Here is a 24638-nt window from a genome sequence, read left to right as displayed (position 1 = left end):
GTCACTTAATCTGTATAACGAGGGCAGATCTCAAGATGAGGTCGTCTCAAAGTGCAACTCTCAATCCAGGAGATTCAGGATAGCAGATCTCGGGAACTGAGCTTTTCAAAAGACCGGCATTGGCCTGGAGGCATTCCGGAGCGGAAGGGGTTACGATGATAGAGACGCCAGGAGGACCTGAGCGGCGGGAGCGTCCCCGTGAGCAGCTCACCACGCAGGCGCGAGTGGCGAGGCTGGGTTGGGGGCCGTCCCGACACCCGGAAGTGTGCGCCTAACGGGTCGAACCCGGCCTTCTGTCCTGGGAGGGGGCGGGGCCGCAGCCCCTCGGAGAGAGGCGCCATAGAGCAGGACGGAGGACCCGGGTCCTAGACACATCCGGAAGTGGCGTCCTAAGGCGCCTCTCGGTAACCATAGAGCCGGAGGGGGGTGGCGGCCAGGGGTCGCGGAGCTCGCTTGCCTAGAGCGGCGAAGAAGCGGTGGCAGCCGGGCGGGGGAGGAGAGGGAGAGGCGCGAGCGGAAGCGGCCGGGAAGGTCACTTCCGGCCTGGGCGCCCGTCCCCCTGACCCCAGGGTCTGAGTCGCCGCTGCCGCTGCTGCCACCATCCGCGAAGCAGGCGAGAGGGGGAAGAGTGCAGCGCGGCGGCCCCGGGGCCGAGGAGGTGAGGGCGGCTGCGGGCTCAGGGGGGCGTGCGCCGAGGGGCTGGGGTGGGCGCGCGTCGGGAAGCCGGGCTTCGGACGGGGGTGGGTGGGGAGGCGGGAGGGCGAGCGCGGCAGAGCGGGCGAGTGCGCGTGCGCGTCGCGTTAGAGGTGGGGGTGGGCGTGAGCGGGCGCGCGGCCGGGGAGCTCGCGCGCGGGCGCGCGAGGGGGAATGGGCGCCGCGAGCTGGGGCAGTGCGCGTGCGCGACGCAGGCGGCTCTGCGGGCTGGCAGGCATCTCCGCTAGGCGGGCGGTGGGGTCCGGGACCCCCCGGCCTGTACTTGCTGCCGGCCATGGCCGGAAGTGTCGGGGACTTTGGGTGGGGGGGCAGATGGGGAAAGGGGCCCCGCCGCCTGGACCGGGCTGACCGGAAACGGCGGCCCAGGGACAGTTTAGGCCTCAGTCCTCTCATGTCCTTCCTTCCCCATTTGAAGTCGGCCTGGTCCGTTGCTGCCCCGGGCGCCATGCGCCCGTCTTTGATCCGGCGGGTAATTACGGGGATGCAGGCGGCGGGAGGTCCATTCATCTCTTTTCCCCCCGCGCGTGCTGACGGGCGGCAGGAAACGGGTCCCGGGAGAGGAAGCACCAGGCCAAGGTCAGCGCCGCGTGGGCCCTGCGGCCCTGCCTGGACAGTTGCCTTCCTCCCCCGGGGCGGCTTCGGGGCTGGGTCCCGCGCGGAGCCCCGCCCCTCAACAGCCCTCCCGCCTCCACCCCCTATCTGCTCCAGAGCAGGTCACAGGGTGACCCCCAAATCCTAGGCATGAGTGCCCTAGCACCTGCAGAGGTCAGTCGGAAAAGTGATTTACAGACACAGAAGCGAGCGCGGAGCGTGAACCGACGCCTGTTTTAGTGCCAGGCCGGTATTGGGCTCCAGGATAGGAAGGTGAACGTAGGGGGTGGAAAGCAGAAGCTGAGAGCTGACCCAGCACAGGCCCAGGGAATTTTGTTCAGGGCGTTATTAAAAAGGCAGCGACTCGGGTTTTTGTTTGTTTTGTTTTCTTTTTTCCCTTCTGTGTAGTGTGTAGTTCAGACTCCATGTCGGGCATTGTTGAGGTGTATAGCCTCAGCTCTGCTGAAAGCACAGGTGGGCCCTAAGCCTCTTGGGTCGTGTGCAATCAGCCTTCCCTGCCTGCCTCTCTGGAGTTTCTGAGTGCTGTGCTGCCGTGGCCCAGAGAACTTTCACATCGGGTTCTGATTCCGCTTATCTCATGTATTTTCCCTCTAAGAGCTGAGGATGGGATGGGAAGGGCATATCCTCCAGCTTGGCCCGTGGTGAAGTTTAAGACTGAGTTGCAGCCACTGGGAATATTTATCCTGATGGGCTTTGTAGCTCAAATCCGTGTTTCAGCTTCCCGAGTTTTGTGGTAGAGAAGAAACTTCACTCTGTTCCCATGAGTACGCAATGGAGGTGATAACAGTATCCTCACCAGTACAAGGCCTGTTGTACTTTCCTTTCAGGCAAAAGTTACTCAAAAGGTCTTTGAAGGCCCCTGAGTCCCAGTTTTGGCTCTTTTACAGATCTGTGACCTTGGATGTGTAGCACTTCCCCTTTCCCAGGCTGTTTCCTCCACAGTCTCCTTAAGTGGGGGAGCATTGTTACAGTTCCCTTAGTAAGCCTAGCCCATCAAGACTACAGACACGGCTAACCCCAGGACATTGTTCTCTGGTGGGGACACCTCCTAGGTGGGAGAGAAGTTCTGAAGGTTTCCGTGGGCCAGACCTGCTGCTGGGTGACACTGGTCAACTTGACAAGGATCTTGTAGTCCCTTTTTGGAGTTGTTCAGACCAAGAGGGAGATATGCCAGAGTGGCCATGGGCCTAGGGGCCTACAGGGAAAGGGGACTGCGATCTCAGTTCAGGGACAGTGGCATTAGCATGGTGGGTCTTGGACAAGGTGACCCCAGGGCTTATGGGAGATGGCAGGATGCAGAGCTCAAGGCTGCCAACAACTGTGTAGTCACTGATGGGCACCCATCATTCTCGTGGTGGTGGTGGGGTGCCCAGATCCACTTCACAAGCTTTCCAAATCCGTACTGGTGTTCTCTGACTAACGGGTTGTACCGGCTGTTGGGCCCCATATTTAGGAGAGACTGCAAATTTGATGACGAGCTCTGAGAGCTTGGCAGGCACCTGGTGCTGACTTCTTTGAAGCCCTGGGACCAAGGTGGTCACCTCGGTTTGGGCAGGCTAGGACAGATGCTTGTACTAGTGCTCCCCAGGCCTTAAAGTAGCTTCAGAGTATGGTCTCTGTAGGAGCCCAGAGCTGGCCCTGATTGTAGTGCCGTCCCTACTGTTGGAACAGTTCTGGGCAAGCCTGGGTCTGGGATTACAGGCCTATTCTTAGGTGCTAGCCATTGGGTTGAGGTTCCTGGTTTCCCATTCTGTGGGTAAACTGTCAGGAAGACTCCTATATACAGGACTGCTAGCCAGGAGACTCTTGAGACCTAGTCTCTCATTATAGGGGACTTATAGCTTAGTGGGATAAGCAGATGTGACTTCTACTGGTGGCTGGGAAGGGTGGTGAGAATTGAGATCCCTATTAACTGTGGTGGAGGCCTCATTAGCCAACTGGGTGGGTAGGAAGCTGAGCTGTCATGGTCTTAGTATCAATGGCCCTAAGGTGGAGTGCAAAGAACTGTAGAGGGATCATCTCAGCCTCTGTCCAAGTGGACTGGGTGACCCAGGTTGCTGGTGCCTCTGCTCCTCTGCCTTGGCCTCTTGGGCTCTCTTTGTGCTCCCAGAACAGTGGCTTTTCTGCTGTGCCCAATGGGGAGTTCTGTCTAGCTTCATGCTGGAGTGCCTGCCCTGATGTGGATAACGCTGGGACTAGACATCAGATAAAATCTCAGCCTCAGGGCCAGGCTGCTCAGAGCATCGCTTTGTCTCTGTGTGCAGAGTCAGATGGTCAGGAGAATAGTTCCTGGCCTCCTTTGAGGACTCAACCTGCTGGACATTCCCAGTGATGTTAGGAGATGGGAAACCCATAGGAGGAGCTTTAGAGTTCCGATAGGAATCTCCCAGAGGACTGAGGACTCGACCACAGGAACAGACATTAAGAGCAGTGCCAGTGTCCTGAGGGGATGTCTGGCCGACCCAGATTGGACCTGGAGTTTGCTCGGTGGCTGTATGACATTGTATTAGCCTCACAGTTGTCTAGATCTTGGCTTTCTCATCTCTGACACGGGAACAGCAGTTATGGAGTGCAGCAAAGGCTTCATTGCCTTGTCTGACGGCATAAAGTGCCTGCAGCTTTCTTGTTAAACACTAGGCTTGTGTTATGATTTACTATTGACATGGGGTGAGATGAGGCACCTTGCCTCGGTCACGTGGTTGGTCAGCAGTGGGATAGGTGCTGACCCTGGCAGCTTGCCTGTAGGGATTGTCCTCTGGCCTCTCCCAGGGAGTTCAGGGGATCAGGATCTAAGTTTATGCTCTTAGAGCACCATGCACCCACAGCTTGGGGTTTAATCTCCACTTGGTGAATGTGATGTTACTGTTGGCTAAGGAGGACAGTTGCAGCAGAGGGAAGGCTTCCCCTTGGCAAATGGGCATGTTACCTCAGCACTTCTAGAAAGACATAAGACCAGGTGGTATCTGCACACCTAGAAAACAACCCCAAACAACCCAGTCCAGAGGGTGGGTCTGAGATGGCTCATGGGTCTTTCGTCTGTCTGTAATGCAAGATTTAGTTTTTAGAGAGTTTTAGTGTTACAGTAAAGTTGAGTAGGAGGCATAGTTCCCTTGTGCCCCTCCCACCGATCCCAGGTTCCCCACTGTTGGAATCCCACTCCACCCCCATCCTGGGTTAATTTGCTGTTATTGATAAACCTGTACAGATGCTGTAATTGCCCAGCATGCACAGTGTATTCTTGAAGAGGGTTTTGCTTTTGGCAGTTTGCAGTTACTTGTCAGTGGTTAGGAGTCAGGTGCTTAGGAGTGACCCTGGAGATTTGCAGATGGACTGAGTCTGAGAGCTAATGCTGCAGGTCCCTGTCTAATTTGGCTCCTGCTTCCTGGCTGTGCTTGGCCAGGGTTGAGCAGGGTGCCCCTCAGGGACTGCTCCAGCTGAGTGCCAAGTGTGTCACAGATTTACAGTGGATTTAGAATCTAGAAGGCTCTTCTGGGGTAGGTGGGGTCAAGGTCCTTCTCTATCCTGACCTTGTTTACTTCTTTTCCTTGACTGTCAGGCCCTGCTAGCCCAGGTTGACAGTGTCCATGCCTGCTGAAGAGACTAGAACCCACAGGAAGTGGGTGTTAGGAGTGACCATTTAGGAGGCAGAGGCGGCTCATCAGCTAAAACACTGCAGAGGAGAGCATGAGGACCAGGAAGTTCTGCCTGGCTCCATGCCATGTCTAAATACACCCTCAGATCCGGATGAGGTACAGACGGTGTTCTCAGATTGTCACTACTAAAACTGACTAGATGAGATGGAGTAGTCCCCACGAACTCACCCCGAAGGACAAGTGTAGGAGCCCAGTTGTGGCAAACTGTGGGATGCATCCCCTGGATGGTCAGGCCTTGTCTAGGGCTGAGGAGATGAGGGCTTAGCTTTGGTGTGGTGTTGGATGCAGGGCTTGGTTAGAGAGGAAGCCAGAGGGCTGGAGTGAGGGGAGAGGACAGTCACAGACAAGGGAAGCCAGAAGGGATCTGCTAGGGAGGGAGAGCAGAGAGGTTGCTTTGTGGAGCACCCTAGTGAAGGACAGCAGGGCAGTGAGCTGATGGCCACCTGCAGCAAGCATACTGTGGAATGGTAGGTACCTGGCACACTTAGTGATTGCCCTCAGGGAGCACAGAAGGAAATAGAAAGATGATTAGAGATAATGACACAGCTGGCATGTGATAGGAGGTGGGGCCCTGGCCGTGGGGGCGGGGAGGCACTTGAGTCAGCCCTTGAGAGGGGAGGAGCTGTAAGATCTGGGGCAGGATTCTCCAGAAGGGCCCGGTGGGGGTAGATAGACTGGGTCTCTGGGAGAAGATGGGAGTTTGCAGAGCATGGGCCAGACTGGGGTCCTGTGGGGACTGGACGAATTTTGGGTTTGTGGCTAGAGCAGTGGAACTGTGATGGGCTGTGCTAGGCAGGGTAATGTTTCTTGCCCGTGGAAGTTTTACTGAATTAGGGAATCCTTTCCATAAGGTACAGTTCACGCACAGAAAGCACACAGTTTGCTGACTTTCAGTATATTCATTGCTTTGTGTGTGCAAAACACAAGATTTTAGAAAATTTCCTTGTTACAAAAAGAAACTAATCCTCATGGTGATTCCCCCACCATAAAATTATTTTCCTTACTACTTCATAACTGTAATTTTGCTGCTGTTATAAATTGTAATGTAAATATCTGATGTGTTGGATATCTGCAACGCCTGTGAAAGGGTTGCTTATCCCCCAAGGGGTCACAGCATGCAGGTTGAGAACTGCTCTTCTATGGGTTTGCTTATTTTAGGTGTCTTTAGAATGCAGCAGTATGTGCTTCCCCAAATTTGGCTTGATTTACAAGCAGGATGCCTTCGAGGTTCAACTTTGTTGTGTGTGTTAGTGCCTCACCGATTGTGGCTGAGTGCCATGCTTCTCTAGATGACCACTTTTATTGGCTCTTTTTTGTTTCTTGTTTTGTTTTTTAAAACAGGGTTTCTCTGTGTAACGGCTGTCCTGGAACTCATTGTGTAGACCAGGCTGTCTTTGAACTCATAGAGATCTGCCTGCCTCTGCCTCCCAAGTGCTGGGATTAAAGGCCTGTACTACCACCACTGCCTGGCTATATTGACTTTTTGGTTTTTGTGATTATATTTTCAGAACATTGACATCTAGATTTTCGTGTGGCAGAAGTTTTTCCCATGTACTGCTCTAGGTATAGACTGGAGTGGAATTGCTGCGTTGACTACGATTGTTTGCTCAACCTTGAGCGACTGCCAGGTGTTTTCCAAAGCAGGTGCACCAGCCTTGCCCTCTTATCAGCTGAGCCTGAGGCTTCCTTTCTCTACCTTGTCACCAGCACTTATGACAGTGGCCTGTAGTGTGAAGTGGATCCTCTTTGTGGCTGTGCTCGAATTTCCCCAGGGCAGTTGGAGGCCCCTGGAGGCTGGGCAGTGGGAAGGTCGTGCCTTTGAAAAAGGAAGGGATGATAGTGGTGTTGGTATCTCTGCTGGTGACCCAGGGATTTGGGGAGGTGGGGACAGGGGACAGGGGTGTTTGAGACTCAAAAGCAAATGTGGGCACTTGGTGACAGAAAAGTCAGAGAGTGTAGTTTGCTGATGAAAATAGAAGAGGACAGGTGGTTTGGAGATGAATGATAGGTAAGGTGCGTTGGGGGTGTCACCATTCTTCCCTGCTGCTGGGAGGAAAGGAGCAAGGACCGCTAGGCTGGAACAGGGAAGCAAGTGAGGGAGAGAGGATGAGGGGCAGGAGGGGCTGCTTCTGCACCCAGCCCCAGCAGGCAGGGGTAGGAGGAGGTGAGATTGGCAGCAGAAGAAAGCAAGGGGGATAATTGGTGGGCAGGCATCCAGAGGGGGTGGGTGGGACCTAATAACAACAATAATAACAATAATTTGTCTGGGCTTAATAGCCCTGTCAGATCCATGCGCTAATTGGATTGCTTAAGGGCCCTGCTGGGAGGGGTGGGGCCGAGGGGGTGCTCGCTCATTTACTTCTGCAAGGAGGAGGTCAGAACAGAGTGAGCATCAAAGGCTGGAGGTACTGGCTGAGAAGGGAGAGGAGGGAAGGCAGAGGTGGCCTATACCTGCAGGGCTCCTGGTCAGAAGCATCATGTTGCTTGGACTGTTCTCTCTTATTTCTTCAGCGGTGCTGGAGCCTGACCCTTAGAGGGTCAGACCTAGGGCCTCTGCCATATGCTGGGCATAAACTCCGCCACTGAACACCCTTGCACATCTTGGAGTTTTCTTGTGTTCGGGTTGGGGCTCTTTTCCAGGGATCTGGGTTGTGGCTCCTAAGGTTCTCCTGGTTCCTCTGTGCCTCCCCTGCAGATGCAGCATTCTACTCCCCAGGCTGTGAGATCTCAGGTGGGCCCTGCGCCTCAAGATCTAGAACAAGAGGGCTGGTAGCTACCTCCATGAATGGGGGACCCAGTGGATGGGAGAGGAAGAGGACTGGATGCCCTTCTTAAACCGTTTGCAAGAATCCCTGATTCATCCCTACAAGCTTGGTGCCACTGGGGGTGTCCCACAGCTCTGTGACACGCTTGTCCTGAAACGACACAGCTGAGTCCTAAGAGCTTTTACTTGCTCAGGGTCACAGTGTGAAGCTGTGGTAACACGTGGGTTGAGCTTCCAGGCTGGGATTTGCCAGGTGAAGAGAGGTGTGTGCCCCTGGCTGGTACCAGACCTGCTTCCAGCTTGTTTGCCTATGTCTGCCAGGTGTTTCAGTTCCTGGAGAGCACAGTGGACTGCTCTAAGCAGCCATCTAGACGCCCTGTAGCTCTGCTAACTAGAGGAGTCAGGACTCGAGAGTGGTGGGCACCTGTGAGGCTTGCTGAAGATCTGCCTTACCCACACAGAAGTTTAGGCTCTTGTGCCTTGTGGCCTGCTGCCACAGGGGCCTGGGGCAAAACAAAAAGACTGCAGCGAGGCAAGAAGAACAGAATGCTTTCCCTTCTGAAGTCTAAATCTTTCAGGACATTTTGTGTGGGTGTGGAGGCCAGGTTTTGATTGATGATGGCAAGTTTTTCCCAGTCATTTTCTTATTTTTTGAAATTGTCTTTCACTGAACCTGGAGTTCATCATTTTGCTAGACTACCTGGCCAGCAGGCCTCAGGAATCCTTGTGTGTCCCTTTCTCCAGCAGTGGGGCACATGTGCACTGCCAAATCCATCTTTTACGTAGGTGCTGGGATTGAACTCACTCTGTGTGCTAGTGTGGCAGGCCTCTATAGACCGAGCTATCCACCTCCTCAAACCCTTTCGGGACATTTTGTGTGTTATTTCACCCGTGGGATAGGGGCCAACCCTTCCCGTACCCTGGGCCCAGCAGTGCTGTGGACTTGTGTGCTTCCTTGGTAAGGGGAATATACACATACAACTCGGCTTCACAGACAGAAATCAACACAGCGGCACATGGTCTGAAACCTAAGCGAGGCTGCCTCCTGTCTGTGCTCCCAACCCTGGCTCTCCTCATGGCTCCCATAGTCCTTGGATTTGAAAGCTGTGCTTATTTTTGTATCTCTTGCTCTTTAACATTAGGAGTCAACCAAACTCATCCTTTTATTTGGCCAGGTATTAAATATGTTAGACTTTATGGATCACAGTGTGAACCAAAACTGTCATTCTGAATAGGTGATTAGGAACATTAAAATGTGGCCATTTGGGGGGAGTCATCGTGGTGTCAGTGTCAGGAGGAGGAATTTGGCTAGTCTGGCAAACGTTTTCCAACTAGCACAGGTCACCCTGCCAGTCCCCTTGAGGGTTGCCTCCCTGTCTGGTCAGAATAGCAAGGCTTCCTGGCTTTCAGGCGGTGGAGTCTGTCCTCGTCTGACCACAGAAGGCCTGCTGCAGGGGTGGGGTGAGTAGAGAGCAGGCAGGAGTGCCCTGCCTCCCCTCCTGCCTGCAGGAAGTAGCTGCTTGAGCTCTGGGCTTCTTATTTAAGCGAGAATACAGTATCACACTGGCAGCAGCCTCTCATAGGACAGCCCTCTTTCCACCTCTTTGACCCCTGCCAGTGCCTGGCCAGTGCCTGTAGTTTGTCTGATTTTTTTTCTTCCCTTAGGTACTTGTAATGTTGACAGTTTTATAGTCATCAGGCATGTGTAGTTTTTAAAAATTTTTCTTTCTATTAAAGATATTTGTGTGCTGGAAATACGCTGTTTTAAAGCGCATGCTTGGGCGAGTTGCTCTGTCCAGAATTGCAGGGCAGTCGCTGCTGTCTAGTCCTACGTGTTTCACTCCGTGTCAGGAGCCCATGCCTTCTTCAGTCATTTCCAGTGCTGTCACAGCACTGCAGTCACTGGTCTGCTGCTGCTTTGTTTGTTTTTAAATTATTTTTTCAAGACAGGGTTTCTCTGTGTAGCCCTGGCTGTCCTAGAATTTACTCTGTAGACCAGGCTGGCCTCGAACTCAGATCCACTTGCCTCTGCCTCCTGAGTGCTGGGATTAAAGGCGTGCACCATTTCCTGGCCTAGTCTTTTTGTCTGTGGGCTTCTCTAGAGAGCCCAGACCCATGGAATCCTATGCCACGTGGCCATGGACTTAGTGACCTTGAGTAGTTCGTGAATACAGAATCTTACACCATGTCACCCTGGCTTATTTGACCCTGAGTTTAGTGACCTTGGGCAGTTCACACACAAACCTACTCCTAGTGCCCTGGGCTTAGTGATCTTGGCAGTTCATGTACATTGAGTCATACACTGGTGCCCTGGGCATAGTGACCTTTGGCATTTCATGCAACCATGTGGCCCTGCTCTTAATGGGTCCATGACCTTGGGAAGTCCATGTACGTGGAATAATAGGCTTAGGCCTGTTTCTTTCCCTAGTATTTGCTGTCTGCTTTTTAGCTGGCACGCACAGCACCACATGCCTGTTCACTCACGCTCTTGTGCAGGTGCGTGGTTTCTTCTCCGGTATATACCAACAGTGCAACTCGGACACTCCTTCTGTTTGAGAAGTGGCTTGTTTTCCATGTGACAGTTCACCTGACACTTTCCCAGTGTGCTTGAAGGTTCTCCTTGGAGTTGTTGGCTCACTTTCTCATCCCGAGACAAGATCTCACATAACCAGGGATGGTCTTGGATGCCTTCTGTAGCTAATGCTGGCCTAGAACTTTTGATCCTCCTGCCTCCACCTCTCAGTGCTGTTATTAACACATGGTCACCGCCACACCTAGCTTCCTTTGGAGTTTTGGTGTGCATGGTGTGCCATCCGAGAGCCCTGTAGTGTGTGTCCTGTGTAGGCGGGACAGAGCTTCCTCTCTCTCAGAGCTTTCCGCTCTGTCTGAGAAATAAGCTGCCACAAAGCCGATTACCCAGCATAAAGTGCAGGTGCCTCCTTGTGTGTGGACATCATGTAAGAGCAAGGCTCTGTGGGGCTGCTGTGCTGCTGAGAGAGTTGTACCTGGGGAAGCTTGTTTGTTCCCAGATCCCTTGGCCTTGGCTCCCAGCCTTGATAAGGTAGTTTCCTCCCCTGGAACTGGGAGAGCCTGTCTCAAGAGGAAGCTGTGCTTTCACTGATGTCCGCACAGACCTTGGGGTGTGTGTTCTGGTGTGTTCTGAAGTGTTTCTGCCCTCACACCTGCCTATTCTGTTCTATCGTCCTGAAGGTTGTCAGGTGAGGGAAATGAAGAGAACAGAAGAGATTTGGACTCACTTTTTTTTTTTTTTTTGGTTTTTAAGACAGGGTTTCTCTGTAGCTTTGGAGCCTGTCCTGGAACTAGCTCTTGTAGACCAGGCTGGCCTCGAACTCACAGAGATCCACCTGCCTCTGCCTCCCAAGTGCTGGGATTAAAGGTGTGCGCCACCACCACCCGGCTTGGACTCACTTCTGAGCACTGGAGGACCCACGAGTGTCACAGCCCCGTGACCCGTGGCTCTTTCCGACCATGCATGTGCTTGCCTGCAGCTGTTTGCTGACATTCTGTCCTGTCCATAGGCTGATGTCCTTCCAGGTTTCCCAGTTTAAACCTTGCTGCTCTTTTGAGAAGCATCCTCAGTCAGAGTTTTGAGTTTTTCTCTCTCAGTAGCTTCTGGAGAGGTCATCACCTAGAGTTCCTATAAGCATTGCACCTAGCTCTTGGGCCACTTGGCCGCCTTGTGCAGTCACAGAACTGTTCAGACCTGGCTCCAGCAACTGGGGCCCTCTTGGGTCTTTGTGTCTGTTTCATGTGGTTCCCCCTCCTGAGCCAGACCTGGGGCAGGACCAAGTACTAGAAATCATTGAGTTTTGTCTTTTAAGCCTTTCCTTGGCTCAGTTTCATTCACCTATGTATTCATACCATTGTTCTCTGTGGTACTTGGGCTGCCTGGCACTGTTGTAGGTGCTGGAATTCCTATGGGTAGTGCTGGCTGAGGAGTGGATGAATGAAGACAGACTAACCTGGTAACATGAAGGAGCCCTAGTATGTAGCACGAATTCTAATTGGTATTAATAATAAAAACTCAGAGTCAGATATAGGGGTTAATGCTAAAGATCAGAGAAGCAGAATGGACACTAGAGAGTTCTTACCTCTACTGAATCCTCAGACCAAAGGGGCGATCCTTTCCTCAGGCTGCTTCAGACTGACTGCCTTCTCAGACTGCTCTGAGTTCCTCTCTCCCTCCTGTCTTCTAGTCCTCTCTCCACCTAGCCCAGCCATAGTCACTCCTATCTCCACCTCCCTAGGGCTGGGATTAAAAGTGTGCCATCCTATGTGCTAGGTTCACCTTTGTGTGAGCTCTGTTTCTCTTTCAGACTGGATCAGTTTTGTGTAGCCCAGGGTGGTCATGAACTCACAGAGATCCATCTGCCTGTTTCCCGAGATTAAAGGTGTGCACCATCACTGCCTGGCCTCTAGTGGTTTAGCTCTGCACTCTGATCTACAGACAAACTTTATTTGTTAAGACAAAAACAAAATATCACTACAAGGGTGAGGCGGAGAAAAGGCCAGGTGAGGGTAGAGGTGGGTAAACAAGTCTTCCAAGGAGGTGACTCACTTGAAACACAGCCTGGCAGGGACAATGACCATAGCAGTCATCACTTGCTCAAAGGCTCTCTAGAGCCAGGAGGAACACCACCTGAAGGGTCCCAGGTGGCTGTACTGGTAGGGGACGTATGGTCCGGTTTTCCTGAGGGCTGGACCTAGTCCAGGCTTTCTTGCCTGGCCTAGAAGACCCACGTGTTAGTGTTGTCTTGTGGAGCAGGCTTGTTGCTATGATTCTAAACTTGGGCAGCCAATCGGTCCATAATGTTTGATACAGGAGGCACAGGCTTTCTGCCTCTGAAATTTCTTTTTGTTGCTCTTATCTTGATGTAGAAATTGACAGCATCTGTCACTGATCTCTCCTCTCAGTTGTACCTGAATGTCACTGCCACATTCTGGAGGCATATGAGTCTCTTCCACTAAGTGTCAAATCTGCATGGTTGTGTAACCCCATGCACCTCTGTCCTCGATCTTGCCCATGAGGAAACTGAGTCGTGGAGATGGGAGATGGCTGTGGCTGTGTAGCTGTGGGGACTGAACAGTCTTACCGCCTGAGTCAGGGTGCTGCAGCTTTAGCCTCCACTGTCTCAGTGTAGGCTCCTGTCTGTGGTGACTGTACCTGCCGTGCACATCTGTAATCTGTCTTCCTGTGTTATCCCTTTCTGCAGGGACCCAGATATGGAGCTGCGGGAAGAAGCTTGGTCTCCGGGGCCGCTGGATTCTGAGGATCAGCAGATGGCCAGTCATGAGAACCCAGGTGAGGTGGCCTCGGTGATTCTTCAGCCAATCCCACTGCCTTTCACCAGGCCGGGGAACCATCCTTTGTGACTTTGGGGTAGCTGAACCCCTGCCCCTTTCCCTCCAAGAGCCCCATACCCACAGCTAGAGTGAGAGGCTGATGTTCCAGTCCCTAAGGGTTCTATTAACAGGCCCCTCCAGATCCTTGGGGTCCACCTTTTGTCTCATTTCTCCAGCTGGCTATTGTTGAGCACCCCTTTTTGTGCCCTATGCTCTGTTCTGGTTCTAGGAGCACTGTGACTGCTTTACGGGCACTCCTCACATCAGGAGTGGGCCCCCAAACTCATGTTCTGGAAGTTGTAATGAATGAGTGAAGTACTAGGAAGGGGAATCTAGTCATGTGGTAAGATTGGGAAGGGTGGGCTGGGCTAAATATGAAGTCATTCATTTTTAAGTGTTGGCAACATGTGTTTTGTTTGTTTAATAAAGCATTATTGGGTACGTGGTGCCTAGGTTTGTTGGGTAAGACCCATCCTGGCCTAGAGCACCCTCATCCCTCTCCCTGGTGACACCAGCATGATGACAAGAAAGCTCATGATTCGGCACAGTCGACACTGTGTCTGCTGCTTGGGCCAGATGCGTTGGCTCCCTCCATTTTAATAAATCGGTACTTACAACACATTGCTTCAGTGTTCCTTAGACTTTGCTGTCATGACCTGAGGTGGCTTGTCTCGTCACCTGCACCTGTACACAACCACAGATCCATGGGGGGGGAGACTCGTTACAATAAAAGTTTGGCCCTCCCTGAGCGCCTGAAGTGCTTGTAGACTGTCCCAGTGTCCTTTCTGTCGCAGCGATAAAATAACTCCCCACGGAAAAGTAGGGGAGAAAGGGCTGATCTGAACTTCTAATTCCAGGTTACAGTCCGTCATGGCGTGAAGTCACAGGGCAGGAGCTTGAGACATTAGTCACAGCGCATCCACAGTCGACAGCTGAGAGAAATAAATGCATGTTTGCCTGCGCGGGCCCCGTTTGCTTTTTTTCCCTCATGTCAGTTTTGGATTCCCCGAGCAGTGACGCCCGCACAGTGGGCTGGCTCTTCCCACATCAGTTAGCTGATGACAGCTCCCTACAGACGTGCCCACAGGACAACGAGTGTAGACGGCCCTTTATTGAGACTTCCCAGGTTATGCTGGCTTGTGTCAGGTTGACAATTAAAGCTGGGCTCTGCCTTGTCCAGGTGCTGGCCCGTTCATCCCAGGCTTGACTAGTCTCTAAAGGTGGTCCTCAGCAGAGCCCTGGCTCTGGACAGCGGAAGCCATGTTGCCTCATTCTGCTGAGTGGTTACTGAGAAAAGAGGCATTCCAGAGAATTAAATCGCGGGGCTTTAGAATTTAATTTTTTTTGAGTCTTGCATATTTCTGGGAAGCCTGTTCAAAGGGCACTAACGCTGCTACTGAGAATGGCACTGGCAGTCTGTCCACCGTCATTGCAGCCTCCATGTGGTCATCTCACTGAGCATGCACAGAGCCTGGGAAGGTCAGGCTGCCTGCTGTTGATCTACCTTATTTCCGAAAGGATATTGGTGGGGGGTGGGAGCCAAATTGGGACGGAGGCCAAGCAGCTTGCTCAGGCATGGGGGTGGGGTGCACAGGTGAGCTAGAGCTCCCTAGGGCTGAAGCAGTTTCACAGTCCCTGAGGCTCCTTTTCTCCTGATTGCTCCAGCTGCCATATGAAATGGGCAGTGGCCGTGACCAGAGTGATCCTTCTAGATTGTCTTAGTTCTTAGCCTGGCAACAGGATTTCCAGACAAAGAGTAGAGTAGTCCCAGTTGAAAGGGCTTTCATCCAGTACTGCGGTAGACTCCCACTGGGTGATGAGGCTCTGTCCTCCCTGTGGAACATAGCACTCACCCTGCCATGCGCCTCCGTCACCTGGGAGCGCTCACTTCAGCTGGAATGGCCCTTGAATCTTCCCAGGTCCCTATGTAGTAGTACACCAACACAGCCAAACCCCAAGCCATTAAACCACACTGGCAAGTGTCAGGCCTTGAGCATACCTGCTAGCTCGAGTAGACATTAAATGGGATACGCCACCTCAGCCTGGGTGTGTAGGGGTGTCTTAGGGAAAGGAAGTAGAGGAGATGGCTTTCAGGTGTTCATTGGGAAGCTTGTGGGCAAGGACACACTTGAGGACCCATAGCTATAAAGTAGGTGCTGTATACAGAACTGTGTGAGACATGAGAGGCCAGGGAGGCCAATGAAGAGCAGCTTGGGTTCTTGAACCAATGAACCTAGACCTGCGTGGCATGGTCTAGGGAGCTAATTGTGAGCAGGGAGGGAGGAAAGAGAATTTCTTTCTGATGGAAATAGGGGTGGCCATTTGTGTGACCAAAGTTTGAAAACAGCGGAGAATTCCATCCTATTGCTTCATGAGCCAGGACACCTGCCTGTACAAGTAGCCGTGGCCCATGCCCTAGAAGGCTGTTGGGTTAATAAGGAAACAGGGCAGCCTCTTCACAGCCAGGTGACTGGGAATGCCCCCCCTCAAGTCCAGATTGCTTAGGTGTATTGAGAGAACACGGCACACAGAAAAACCATGTGATCATAGAACTCTTACATGGGGTAAACTCAGCAAAGATTAGGAGTAAAAGTGCAAACCGTCTCAGAATGGAAAGACTAGAAGGAACTCAAGTCAATAAGCACATTGTTCCCAGAATATTAAAGGTGAGGGGCTAGAGATCACTCAGTGGTTAAGAGCGTGTATTTGCAGAGGAACCATCTGTAACTGCAGCTTCAGAGGGCCTGATAATTGGACTCTGGGCACTTGCACCCACATACACAGCCCCCTCAATAGTACATATAATTAAAATTATTTAAGAAGCTGAGAAACAGGATACTTGTTAAAAATGAAAACAAGTTATTTTTGTTTGTTTCAATATGATTTCTTGGTAGTGCTGACTGTCTTGGAACTGTAGACCAGGATAGCCTCAAACTCAGATCCATCTGCCTCCTGAGTGCTGGGATTAAAGGCATGTGCCACCATCTCCTAGCAAAAATGAAATTTTAAAAAGATGACAATGAAGTAAAGAATATTGAAGTTAGGCAGAGAAGGTGTGATACACATTTAGACTGAATCCTTGATACATGCAAAACAAAGAAATAGGATATATGGCAAAACTGTAATTCATGGCTACATGGCACTTGCTGCTCTTGCTGTGGACCCAGATTCCATTCCCAGCACCCATGTCTGGCAGCTCACAACTGCCTGTAACTCCAGCTTCAGGGAATCCAGTGCCTTCTAACCTCTCCATTATCGTACACTTGTGGCATGCATTTACACAGACACATGCACACACAAACACAGATACACCCTAACAACTAATTCAAGTGAGAATCCCCACCTTTGAGCTCTGTTGAAAACAAGTCACAAACACTGAGAGCAGCTGTTCGGAGCCGAGGGCCAGGATGTGGCTCAGTGTCGCACACTCATTTCCCATGCCTGGGCTTCAGTGCTTGATCCCACTTGTTACAAAACCAAAATCCAGCTTCCTGGCAGAAAGAATGAATAGCTTATAAGGAAAAATAAAGGCAACAAGTAAAGTTAGACTTCCTGTCAGCAACATTTCAGCCCAACAAAACAATAGCAATGTAACCTTGACAACCCTCAGGCTGAGGGGTGAGCCGAGGATTTGAAGGTTCTTGACAGAACTTGAGCCCAGTTAAGCCCCTTAGCTGTGGTCCTTTCCCAAAAAAATGTGATGGTGAATAAGCTTTGGACAACGCCAGTGACCAGAGAGAGGTAGGCAAAAGGTGGCAGTGAACAGGGGCTGGCTTCAAGCATAGGACCAGCTGGCCACCCAGACACCTGCCTATGAAAATACTGTGAAAATGGAAAGGGACCCCTTAAGGGCATTTAGTGTGGCTGTCCCCAGAAGGCAGCATGGGTCATACCAGTGATTCCTGTGCTCTGCTTCCATCGTTACCTGCAGTGATGATGGGAGCCATCTCAAGTGGGAGATACTAAATAGTTGAAATAAAAACTCACGTTTGCTGAGTGCACGTGGCAGTTGCCAGTATGGATTCACAAGTTCTTACTTGAAAACAAAACCCCAAACAGGCACTTTCTGATTCTTCTCCTGAGTCCTGCTTTGGAAAGCTGTCTGTGGTGGGTCTGGGTAAGCAGCATACAGAACAAATGGGATGCCGTCCTGGACCCAGGGAGGACAGCAGCGTTGAGGAGGCTCCCTCACAACGGAGATGGGCCGTTTTAGCCTGAGTGAATATAACAGAGTGCCTGTTTTTGCTGTGGTTCTGGGGACCCAAGGGCCCTGCCACAGAGCTACATTCCCAGCCCTGTTCTACTTTTTATGTGATCACAAGATCTTGCTGAGTTGCCGATACTAACCTTGAGCTCATAGCCCGGGCAGGCCTTAGCCTCTTAGAAAGCAGATACTGCAGACCCTGCACCACCAGGACCAGGCTGTAGTCCTTGCGTTTTATGGTGTTGGGAAGGGGGAAGACTCAGTTGGTCACTTAGGTGAAGAATAGGAAACCAACCTACACTCAAAAACTGGGCCAATGTCCTGCCTACAACCTCCTGAAGTGGGCTCTTGAAGCACCAAGAGCTTACTTCTAATGTGTTGTCTTGAGATCATCACAGCTGCTATCCCACAAGCAGAACAAATAGCTGCCTCTTCAGTGGCCAGTTGGTCTATGATCTGAATATCATCCCTGGAGCCTTTCTCTGGGGAGAGGACAGGACGGCATCTCGAGACTGTCTTTGGCAAGGCGGGGCTCAAAGGGGTGGTCTGTCAGTCCGCTAGTCCAGAGGTGGTGAGTGGCCTGTGTAGCCAGCAGAGCCATGTGGGCCTGCCTCTTTCTGATATCTTTAAATTTTATGTTTTGCCTATATGCATGTCTGTATACCATGTGCCTGCCTGGTCATGTGCCTGTGGAGGCCAGGAGGGTGTCAGAGCCCCCTGGAACTGGAGTTACAGGTGATTTTGAAGCACTGTGTGGGTGCTGGGAATCGAACCCGAGTTCTCTGCAAGGGCAACAAGTGCCCTTAACAACTGAGTTAGCCCTGGAACTTCTACTTAATCACTAGCAGCCTGCCCGTTTACAAAACAGGCACGCTTAACTGAATAATCAGACAACTTAGAAAAAGTCGGAGCCAAAGGAAGGAACACACGTGACCAGAGTTGTTGCCCCTACTGCTTATCCACTTCTTCCCTGGCTTGTCACTTAGCCTGTGATGGCCCTGAAGGGAGGTGGATGCATTTCTGCCCCCTGCAGGTCTCTGTCCCGAGCTCCCAGACTTCCTGCTGTATTCAACATTCAGATTCCATGTCATAACTGCAAATACTGCTCAGAGATGCACAGACACAGTACACTGGCACTTTGAATCTTGAATGTTCTAAATTTTGTATGTGCACAGGTGCAAACATGCCACCTCTGGCCTGTGGAGGCCAGAGGAAAACCTGACGGGTTGGTGTTCTCCTTCCACCATGTGGGTATTGTGACTGAATTCAGATTGTCAGACTTAGGGCAAGCACATTTCCTTGCTGAGCCATCTTCCAGGCCCCATTAGGACACTTGATTACATACGTGTCACTATTTTGTTTCTGGTTTCTTCTCTCATGTATTCCATTATGCTTGCATTTTGCCTGCCCACCTGCCCCTTTTAAACCTCTTCCTCCCCCAGTCTCCTTTCTACCTCCTACATGTATGTGTGTGTGTGTATGTGTAGAGTCTGCCCACTGTGTGTGCCCATCCACTAGTATGCATAGGCCAGAGGCACATGTGGATTGTTTTAGTGTATTAATCTTCACACAGACCCTGAAGCTGCAGTGTTTGTTGGCTAGGTCGCCTTGCCTGTGAGTCCATTGGTCTCTACCCACCAGCCAGCATTGGAGATTCAGGCCTGCACTACCATGCCTGGCTTTTATATGGTGCTGAGGATTTGAACTTGGGACCTCTTGCTTTCACAGCAAGTACTTTTACCCAGTGAGTCACACAGTTCCATACATACATTTAAATCTTGCTGCTGGGTTTTATGTTTCAAGACAGGGTTTCTCTGTAGCTTTGGCTGTCCTAGAACTCACTCTGTAGACTAGGCTGGCCTCGAACTCACAGAGATCCACCTGCTTCTGCTTCCTGACTGCTGGGGTTAAAGGCTGTGCCACCATTCCCTGGCTTAAATCTAGCTTCTTAATATGAGGAAAAGTGATATTGTTGGAATCTGGCTTGTTTCATGTAATAATCTAGTTCCATCTATTTTCCTGCACATTTCATTCTTTACCACTGAATAAAATTGCATTGTATGCATGCATGATGTTTCCTTATCCATTCTTCTGGGGACGGGCTTCTAGGCTGGCTTAATTTCTAGACTGGCAGTGAGTATCTCTGCCCACTTTGTGCCTAGATTTGCTTTCTACCCAGGCGATCTCAAAGTCTTTACCTTAGACTAGTGTGTCACAGCCTTGAACACGGAGAGAGACCTTGCTGGCCTTGTGACGGTACAGCTGAAGTTGGGGATACAGTGAAGCCGGAAGGTCCTAGGACTTCAGTGGGAGAGTACCCTTGGCTAAGGTGTGTTGGGCAGTGACCATTGGTGTGGCTGTTCAAATCTTGGCTTGGCCGATTTCTGGTTCTGTCACCACGGACTGTTACTTTAGTCCCTCATACCTGGAACTAGGAACATTTCTTCCAAGCAAAGAAGTGTAGCTGGGGCACTGAGCCTCCCTCTGCCCCCATGGTTCTTGTTCTTGATCAAAGCATTCCCAGATGCCGAAGGGGACTTGAGGACCGACAGTTCGATCTGCGCTAGAGGGAGAGGGATTGCTGTGAGCATAGGGTCAAAGTATTAGGAGAATGTAAAGAAGAGAGACAGCCACACCTGCAGTAGGGGTTCTTTTCTTTCACGAGGAAGACTAGGGCCCGAGGCTTGGTTTCTGGGTGAGGGTGCACACAGTTCTCCCAGAGTGGTGTGGGTATTAGGTGAAAGAGCAGCTCTATTCTTTGGATCCACCTAGGAGGAAGTATTTAATCTTTATAGTTTTTGCCTTGACCTTTGCTGTGTGTGGCCTGGAACTCGCCCTCCCTCGAGGAAGCTCCACTTATCTTTTAGCTCTGGGCCCTGACAGAATAGCCATGTTTACTCTCACCTGTCCAGCTTCACTCGTGGGGCCAGTTTCCGCATCTGTCCATTGCTTCAGCTTTAACCCCTTATCAGCTACCACAGCCTGTCTGTGATTGTTATCTCCTGAGTTTATTTTCTATCTAGCCCCAGGGGGCCAGCACCTGAACAGGAGCTCTGGGCTGCTTGGAGAGTTCTCTGTAACCTTTGACACAGAACACATGCACGCATGCACGCGCACGCACACGTACACACCAGTAGATGTCTGCAGGCAGCGTGGGCCCCTGGAGCGTATGAAGTCCGTCTCTACTGCAGAGACTGCATTTTCTTACCTCATCTCGCTGTGTCCATCTGACTTTAGGCCGCCGCCTTAGGTTATGACCCTGGAAGTGTTTCCTTCAGTGTAGAAGTAAAAGGGACCTGGCCTTGAGTCCACTCTCCCCCAGTCCTGATGGGGGACAGGGGCTTCACACACCTGTCAGAGCTGACCTTGACAGTCACGCATCCTTCCCTTCTACCTAGCTCCCGTTACAAAGAAGCAGGTTGCACTGCAGCCACCAGATGTGGGTTTGACAGGCCTCAAGTGTGTCTTCCAGCCTAGTGGGCCAGTTACTCATTGCCAGCATCGCCTCCGAGACCGCATTTATGAGCACTTGGAGCTGGTGAGAGAGACTTCAGGGTGCCGCCTGAGCTGGTTGGCAGGATTTATGTACCTAGTGAGGCCCCGGCATATGACTGTGGGCCTCAGCTCTGCTGTAAAGGGGTAGGGGGCTGGAGGAGTTTAAGAGGTGGGGAGACCCCTGGAGAAAGTGTAGCCCGCCTCAAGAGCACAAGTTAGACTTGGACAGGAGGCAGGCTTCAAGGCAGCTGGATATACGTGGAGTGAGTTGGGGCTACCCTGGGTGTTTTCAGTTGTTCAGAGCAAGACCCCTAGACTGTAGTTGTCCTTGATAGGTGGGGGTGGAGGTGTAACAGGCTAACTGTGGGGCTTGCTTACCCAGATAGGCTAGTGCACATCACAAGCTGGTGTTCCATCCCGTTCATCCAACTCCTTCCCCTGTTTGTTTCCCGCCCTGCAGCTAGGATTGCCCAAATGTGACACCATTATGTCCTAGCCCGCAGACCTGAGACCTATCTTTACAGCGGCATCAGGTCTGACCCTCCCACCCACATTGATACTCAGGTGCCATTTGTGCTGGGGTTTCTCTTAGTATCTTTATCCTTGACCCTCTATAGCTCTGGTTGTAGACCTTTATGGGGGCCCTGGTAGCCTTAGTCATTGGTCGACAGGTCCAGAGAAAGGCTAGCAGAGAAGTCCTCTCTGAGGAAGAAGAGCAGGTCTTAGGGAGATGGGTTATGAACACAAAAATACTTAGTGAAATACCTCGAGTGATCAGTGCTCCATGGGATAAGGGGTGCGGGCTGCGAGCTGGCACAACCCGGCTGGCCCTGGGTTGTCGGAATCCTGAAAGGATAAGCCAGCCGCCCCCGGGTTGCTCACTAAACTGAAATCAATCCATTGGCCACCTGCACATGGATAGTCACTGTGGGCCCACCACCTCTGACTTGCCTCCTCCTTCCCTCTTGCCTTACAGTGGACATCCTCATCATGGATGATGACGACGACGTCCCCAGCTGGCCCCCGACCAAGCTGTCCCCACCACAGTCGGCGCCTCCGCCTGGGCCCCCGCCCCGGCCGCGGCCGCCCGCACCCTACATCTGCAATGAGTGTGGCAAGAGCTTCAGCCACTGGTCGAAGCTGACCCGACACCAGCGCACGCACACAGGCGAGCGGCCCAATGCCTGTAGCGACTGCGGCAAGACCTTCTCGCAGAGCTCGCACCTGGTGCAACATCGGCGCATCCACACAGGCGAGAAGCCGTACGCCTGCTCCGAGTGCGGCAAGCGCTTCAGTTGGAGCTCCAACCTCATGCAGCACCAGCGCATCCACACGGGCGAGAAGCCCTACACCTGCCCCGACTGCGGCCGCAGCTTCACACAGAGCAAGAGCCTGGCCAAGCACCGGCGCTCACACAGTGGCCTCAAGCCCTTCGTGTGCCCCCGCTGCGGCCGCGGCTTCAGCCAGCCCAAGAGCCTGGCGCGCCACCTGCGGCTGCATCCAGAGTTGTCAGGGCCAGGTGTGGCGGCCAAGGTGCTGGCGGCTAGTGTGCGGCGCGCCAAAGCGCCGGAAGAGGCTGCGGCGGTGGACGGCGAGATCGCCATCCCAGTGGGTGACGGCGAGGGCATCATCGTGGTGGGCGCACCGGGGGACGGTGCTGCGGCAGCTGCAGCCCTGGCCGGAGCAGGGCAGCGGGCAGCGGGGCCGCGGTCGCGGAGGGCTCCGGCGCCCAAGCCGTACGTGTGCATGGAGTGTGGGAAGGGTTTTGGGCACGGAGCCGGGCTGCTGGCCCACCAGTGCGCGCAGCACGGGGACGGGCTGGGGGCAGTGGGTGGCGAGGAGCCTGCACACATCTGCGTGGAGTGTGGCGAGGGCTTCGTGCAGGGCGCTGCCCTGCGGAGACACAAGAAGATCCACGTGGTTGGGGCGCCGTCGGTCTGCAGCAGCTGCGGACAGAGTTTCTATCGGGCAGGTGGAGAGGACGACGGCGAGGATCAGTCGGCCGGTGCACGGTGTGCCGAGTGTCGTGGTGGGGAGGCGCGGTAGGGACGGGGATGCCCGAGGGGTGGGCAGGGCCCCTCGGGCTCAGTGGGGACTATCAGCGAGCAAGACCACGAGGCCCAGGGAGAACCGGACCGGGAGGAGCAGCAGCCTCCCTTCTTCCTTGGCCCACGCTGACCCCGGTGTGAGGGGTCCTGCAGTCATCAGGGCAGGTTCTCAGGACTGCCCACAGCCTCTCTGCTGACTCGCACCGGCCCTGTATGTTCCCAGCCTGGGAACCAGAGACTATGTGAGAGAACTGTGTAGATCAATCGGCACTAGACCCTCAATAGAGAGGCCATCCCCCACTGCAGGTGTGGGGCTGCGGTGTCCTAAGGAATGGAGGGATCCTGGCCTTGTGCACCAAGAGGGTCTTTCTTCCCTTCTAGAATTTTCTTTTAATCATACCTTTTTGGCCCCTCCCATTCATTATTTTTTCTGCCCCATGGGTCCTTGTCGATTTTCTAGCCCAAGTTGTTCCTCTCCCTCCTGGATTTGCAGTAGCAGAGGAGTGAAGAAGTAGCCTCCTGTTCCCATCACGGTCTCATTGAGAGGACAGAGTCCTGTGTGCTCCCTGTCCTGACGGTGGAGAAGGGATGTGGGGGCAATAAATGGCACTATTCAATTGATCCAGCACTGCCTGGTTCTTGAGTTTGGGACGGAGAAGGGAAAGAGGTTAAATACAAGTGACAAGTGCCAGACCAGCGGTGGCCATACTGGACCCAGACTGCCCTCACCCGGTTCCAGGAACGAGGCCTGCTTGCTGAGGAGCTCCTGACTGACCTGGTGCAGCATCACTGAAGGTGGTCTGCTTCCGCTGGGAAGAGTTCAGACGCTGACATCTCCATAGAAGGGTGCAGCTCCAGGGACCCCCAGTGCTGTGACTCATCCAAGTGCTGGTTATTAGTGAGCCATGTACCTGTGCTCTCTGCAGAGCAAGCTATATCGTGATGACTGCTACTGTCCAGGGAAGGGGATCTCAACGGAGGAAGATGAGCTTAGGGGTAGACAGTGTCTCTGGGTTTAGCACCCAAGTGAGGACAGGATGTTGGCATGTTCTGTTCAGGTTCTGCTCAGTGTCAGTCCAAGGCATCTCCTGGAATACTACACCCTCAGGATAAGAAGGCGCCTTCAGTGTTAGGGTGTAGTTTCCTGGGCCCACAGTCCTCAGCTCAATATCGCCTGTTCATGAGCCTTGGAAGGCCATATTGTGGACCCTGCCAGGGAGTCCTTTCAGCCTAGTCTGGGGAATTGGGGGGATGAGCTGCAGGTTTCCTCCAGCCATCCCAAGGAGCAGGGAGGCTTCTTGTTAACAGGTGTTGAAGGAAGTATGAGCCCTGAGTGTGCCCATCTGTATCTGTATCTGCCCATCCTCATCTGAAGGTTGAGAAGGTCAAAACCAAAGGTCACAGTGGGTAAGGATATGACTGTCCTCTGGAAGATTTACAGTAGTTGTAGGTCAGGAAAACGCTCGGGTGTTCACTACCTGGCTTGGGTGAGTGGCACTAGAATAGCTTTATCTGGTAGGTACTATCTCAAAGGAGAGTTATGTGTGGAGCGGCCACAGGTTCCTAAAGATCACAGAAATGTTGCTTAAAAACCCTTCAGTTCTTTCTGCCGAATGCTGACTTGGGGCATTGTTGGAGGCCAGAGAGGGGAGACTCTGTCTTGAAGATGTAAGCTGGAGCCCACCGCCAAGACATGGACATGCTCTGCTTCTTACAGGCTGTGTTACTCTGGGCAGGTGAACCAACCTCTCTAGTCCTTGACTGGCTTTCTTCTCTGCAGAAGG

The 24638-nt window shown here is 52.6% G+C and overlaps 1 protein-coding gene across 7 annotated transcripts; it reads left to right on the top strand.

Moving 5' to 3' along the window:
• Window positions 1–273: 273 nt before the first annotated feature.
• Window positions 274–23475, top strand: Znf787 (zinc finger protein 787). Of its 7 annotated transcripts, none has more exons than XM_038338688.1 (4): window positions 376–404; window positions 12978–13066; window positions 13337–13450; window positions 21783–23475. In XM_038338688.1, the coding sequence occupies exon 4, from the start codon at window positions 21797–21799 to the stop codon at window positions 22850–22852; it is 1056 nt and encodes a 351-aa protein (XP_038194616.1). In that variant the 5' UTR covers window positions 376–404; window positions 12978–13066; window positions 13337–13450; window positions 21783–21796; the 3' UTR covers window positions 22853–23475. The 7 variants fall into 7 exon arrangements, 6 of the variants coding, with proteins under 6 accessions (XP_038194613.1, XP_038194616.1, XP_038194615.1 ...); XR_005286497.1 differs by lacking the exons at window positions 376–404; window positions 21783–23475 and adding exons at window positions 420–658; window positions 13965–14307; XM_038338687.1 differs by lacking the exon at window positions 376–404 and adding an exon at window positions 452–658.
• The last annotated feature ends 1163 nt before the right edge of the window (window positions 23476–24638 follow it).

This window comes from Arvicola amphibius, chromosome 8 (assembly GCF_903992535.2).
Source record: "Arvicola amphibius chromosome 8, mArvAmp1.2, whole genome shotgun sequence".
NCBI lineage: Eukaryota > Metazoa > Chordata > Mammalia > Rodentia > Cricetidae > Arvicola > Arvicola amphibius.
Note: the sequence above shows the minus strand (reverse complement) of the source record. Positions and strands in the feature narration are given on the sequence as shown.

Coding starts and splice junctions, on each gene's coding strand:
- Znf787 (XM_038338685.1), top strand. CDS start 12,988: ATGGAGCTGCGGGAAGAAGCTTGGTCTCCGGGGCCGCTGGATTCTGAG. Junction 13,067..21,782: donor GGCCAGTCATGAGAACCCAG/GTGAGGTGGCCT, acceptor CTTGCCTTACAG/TGGACATCCTCATCATGGAT.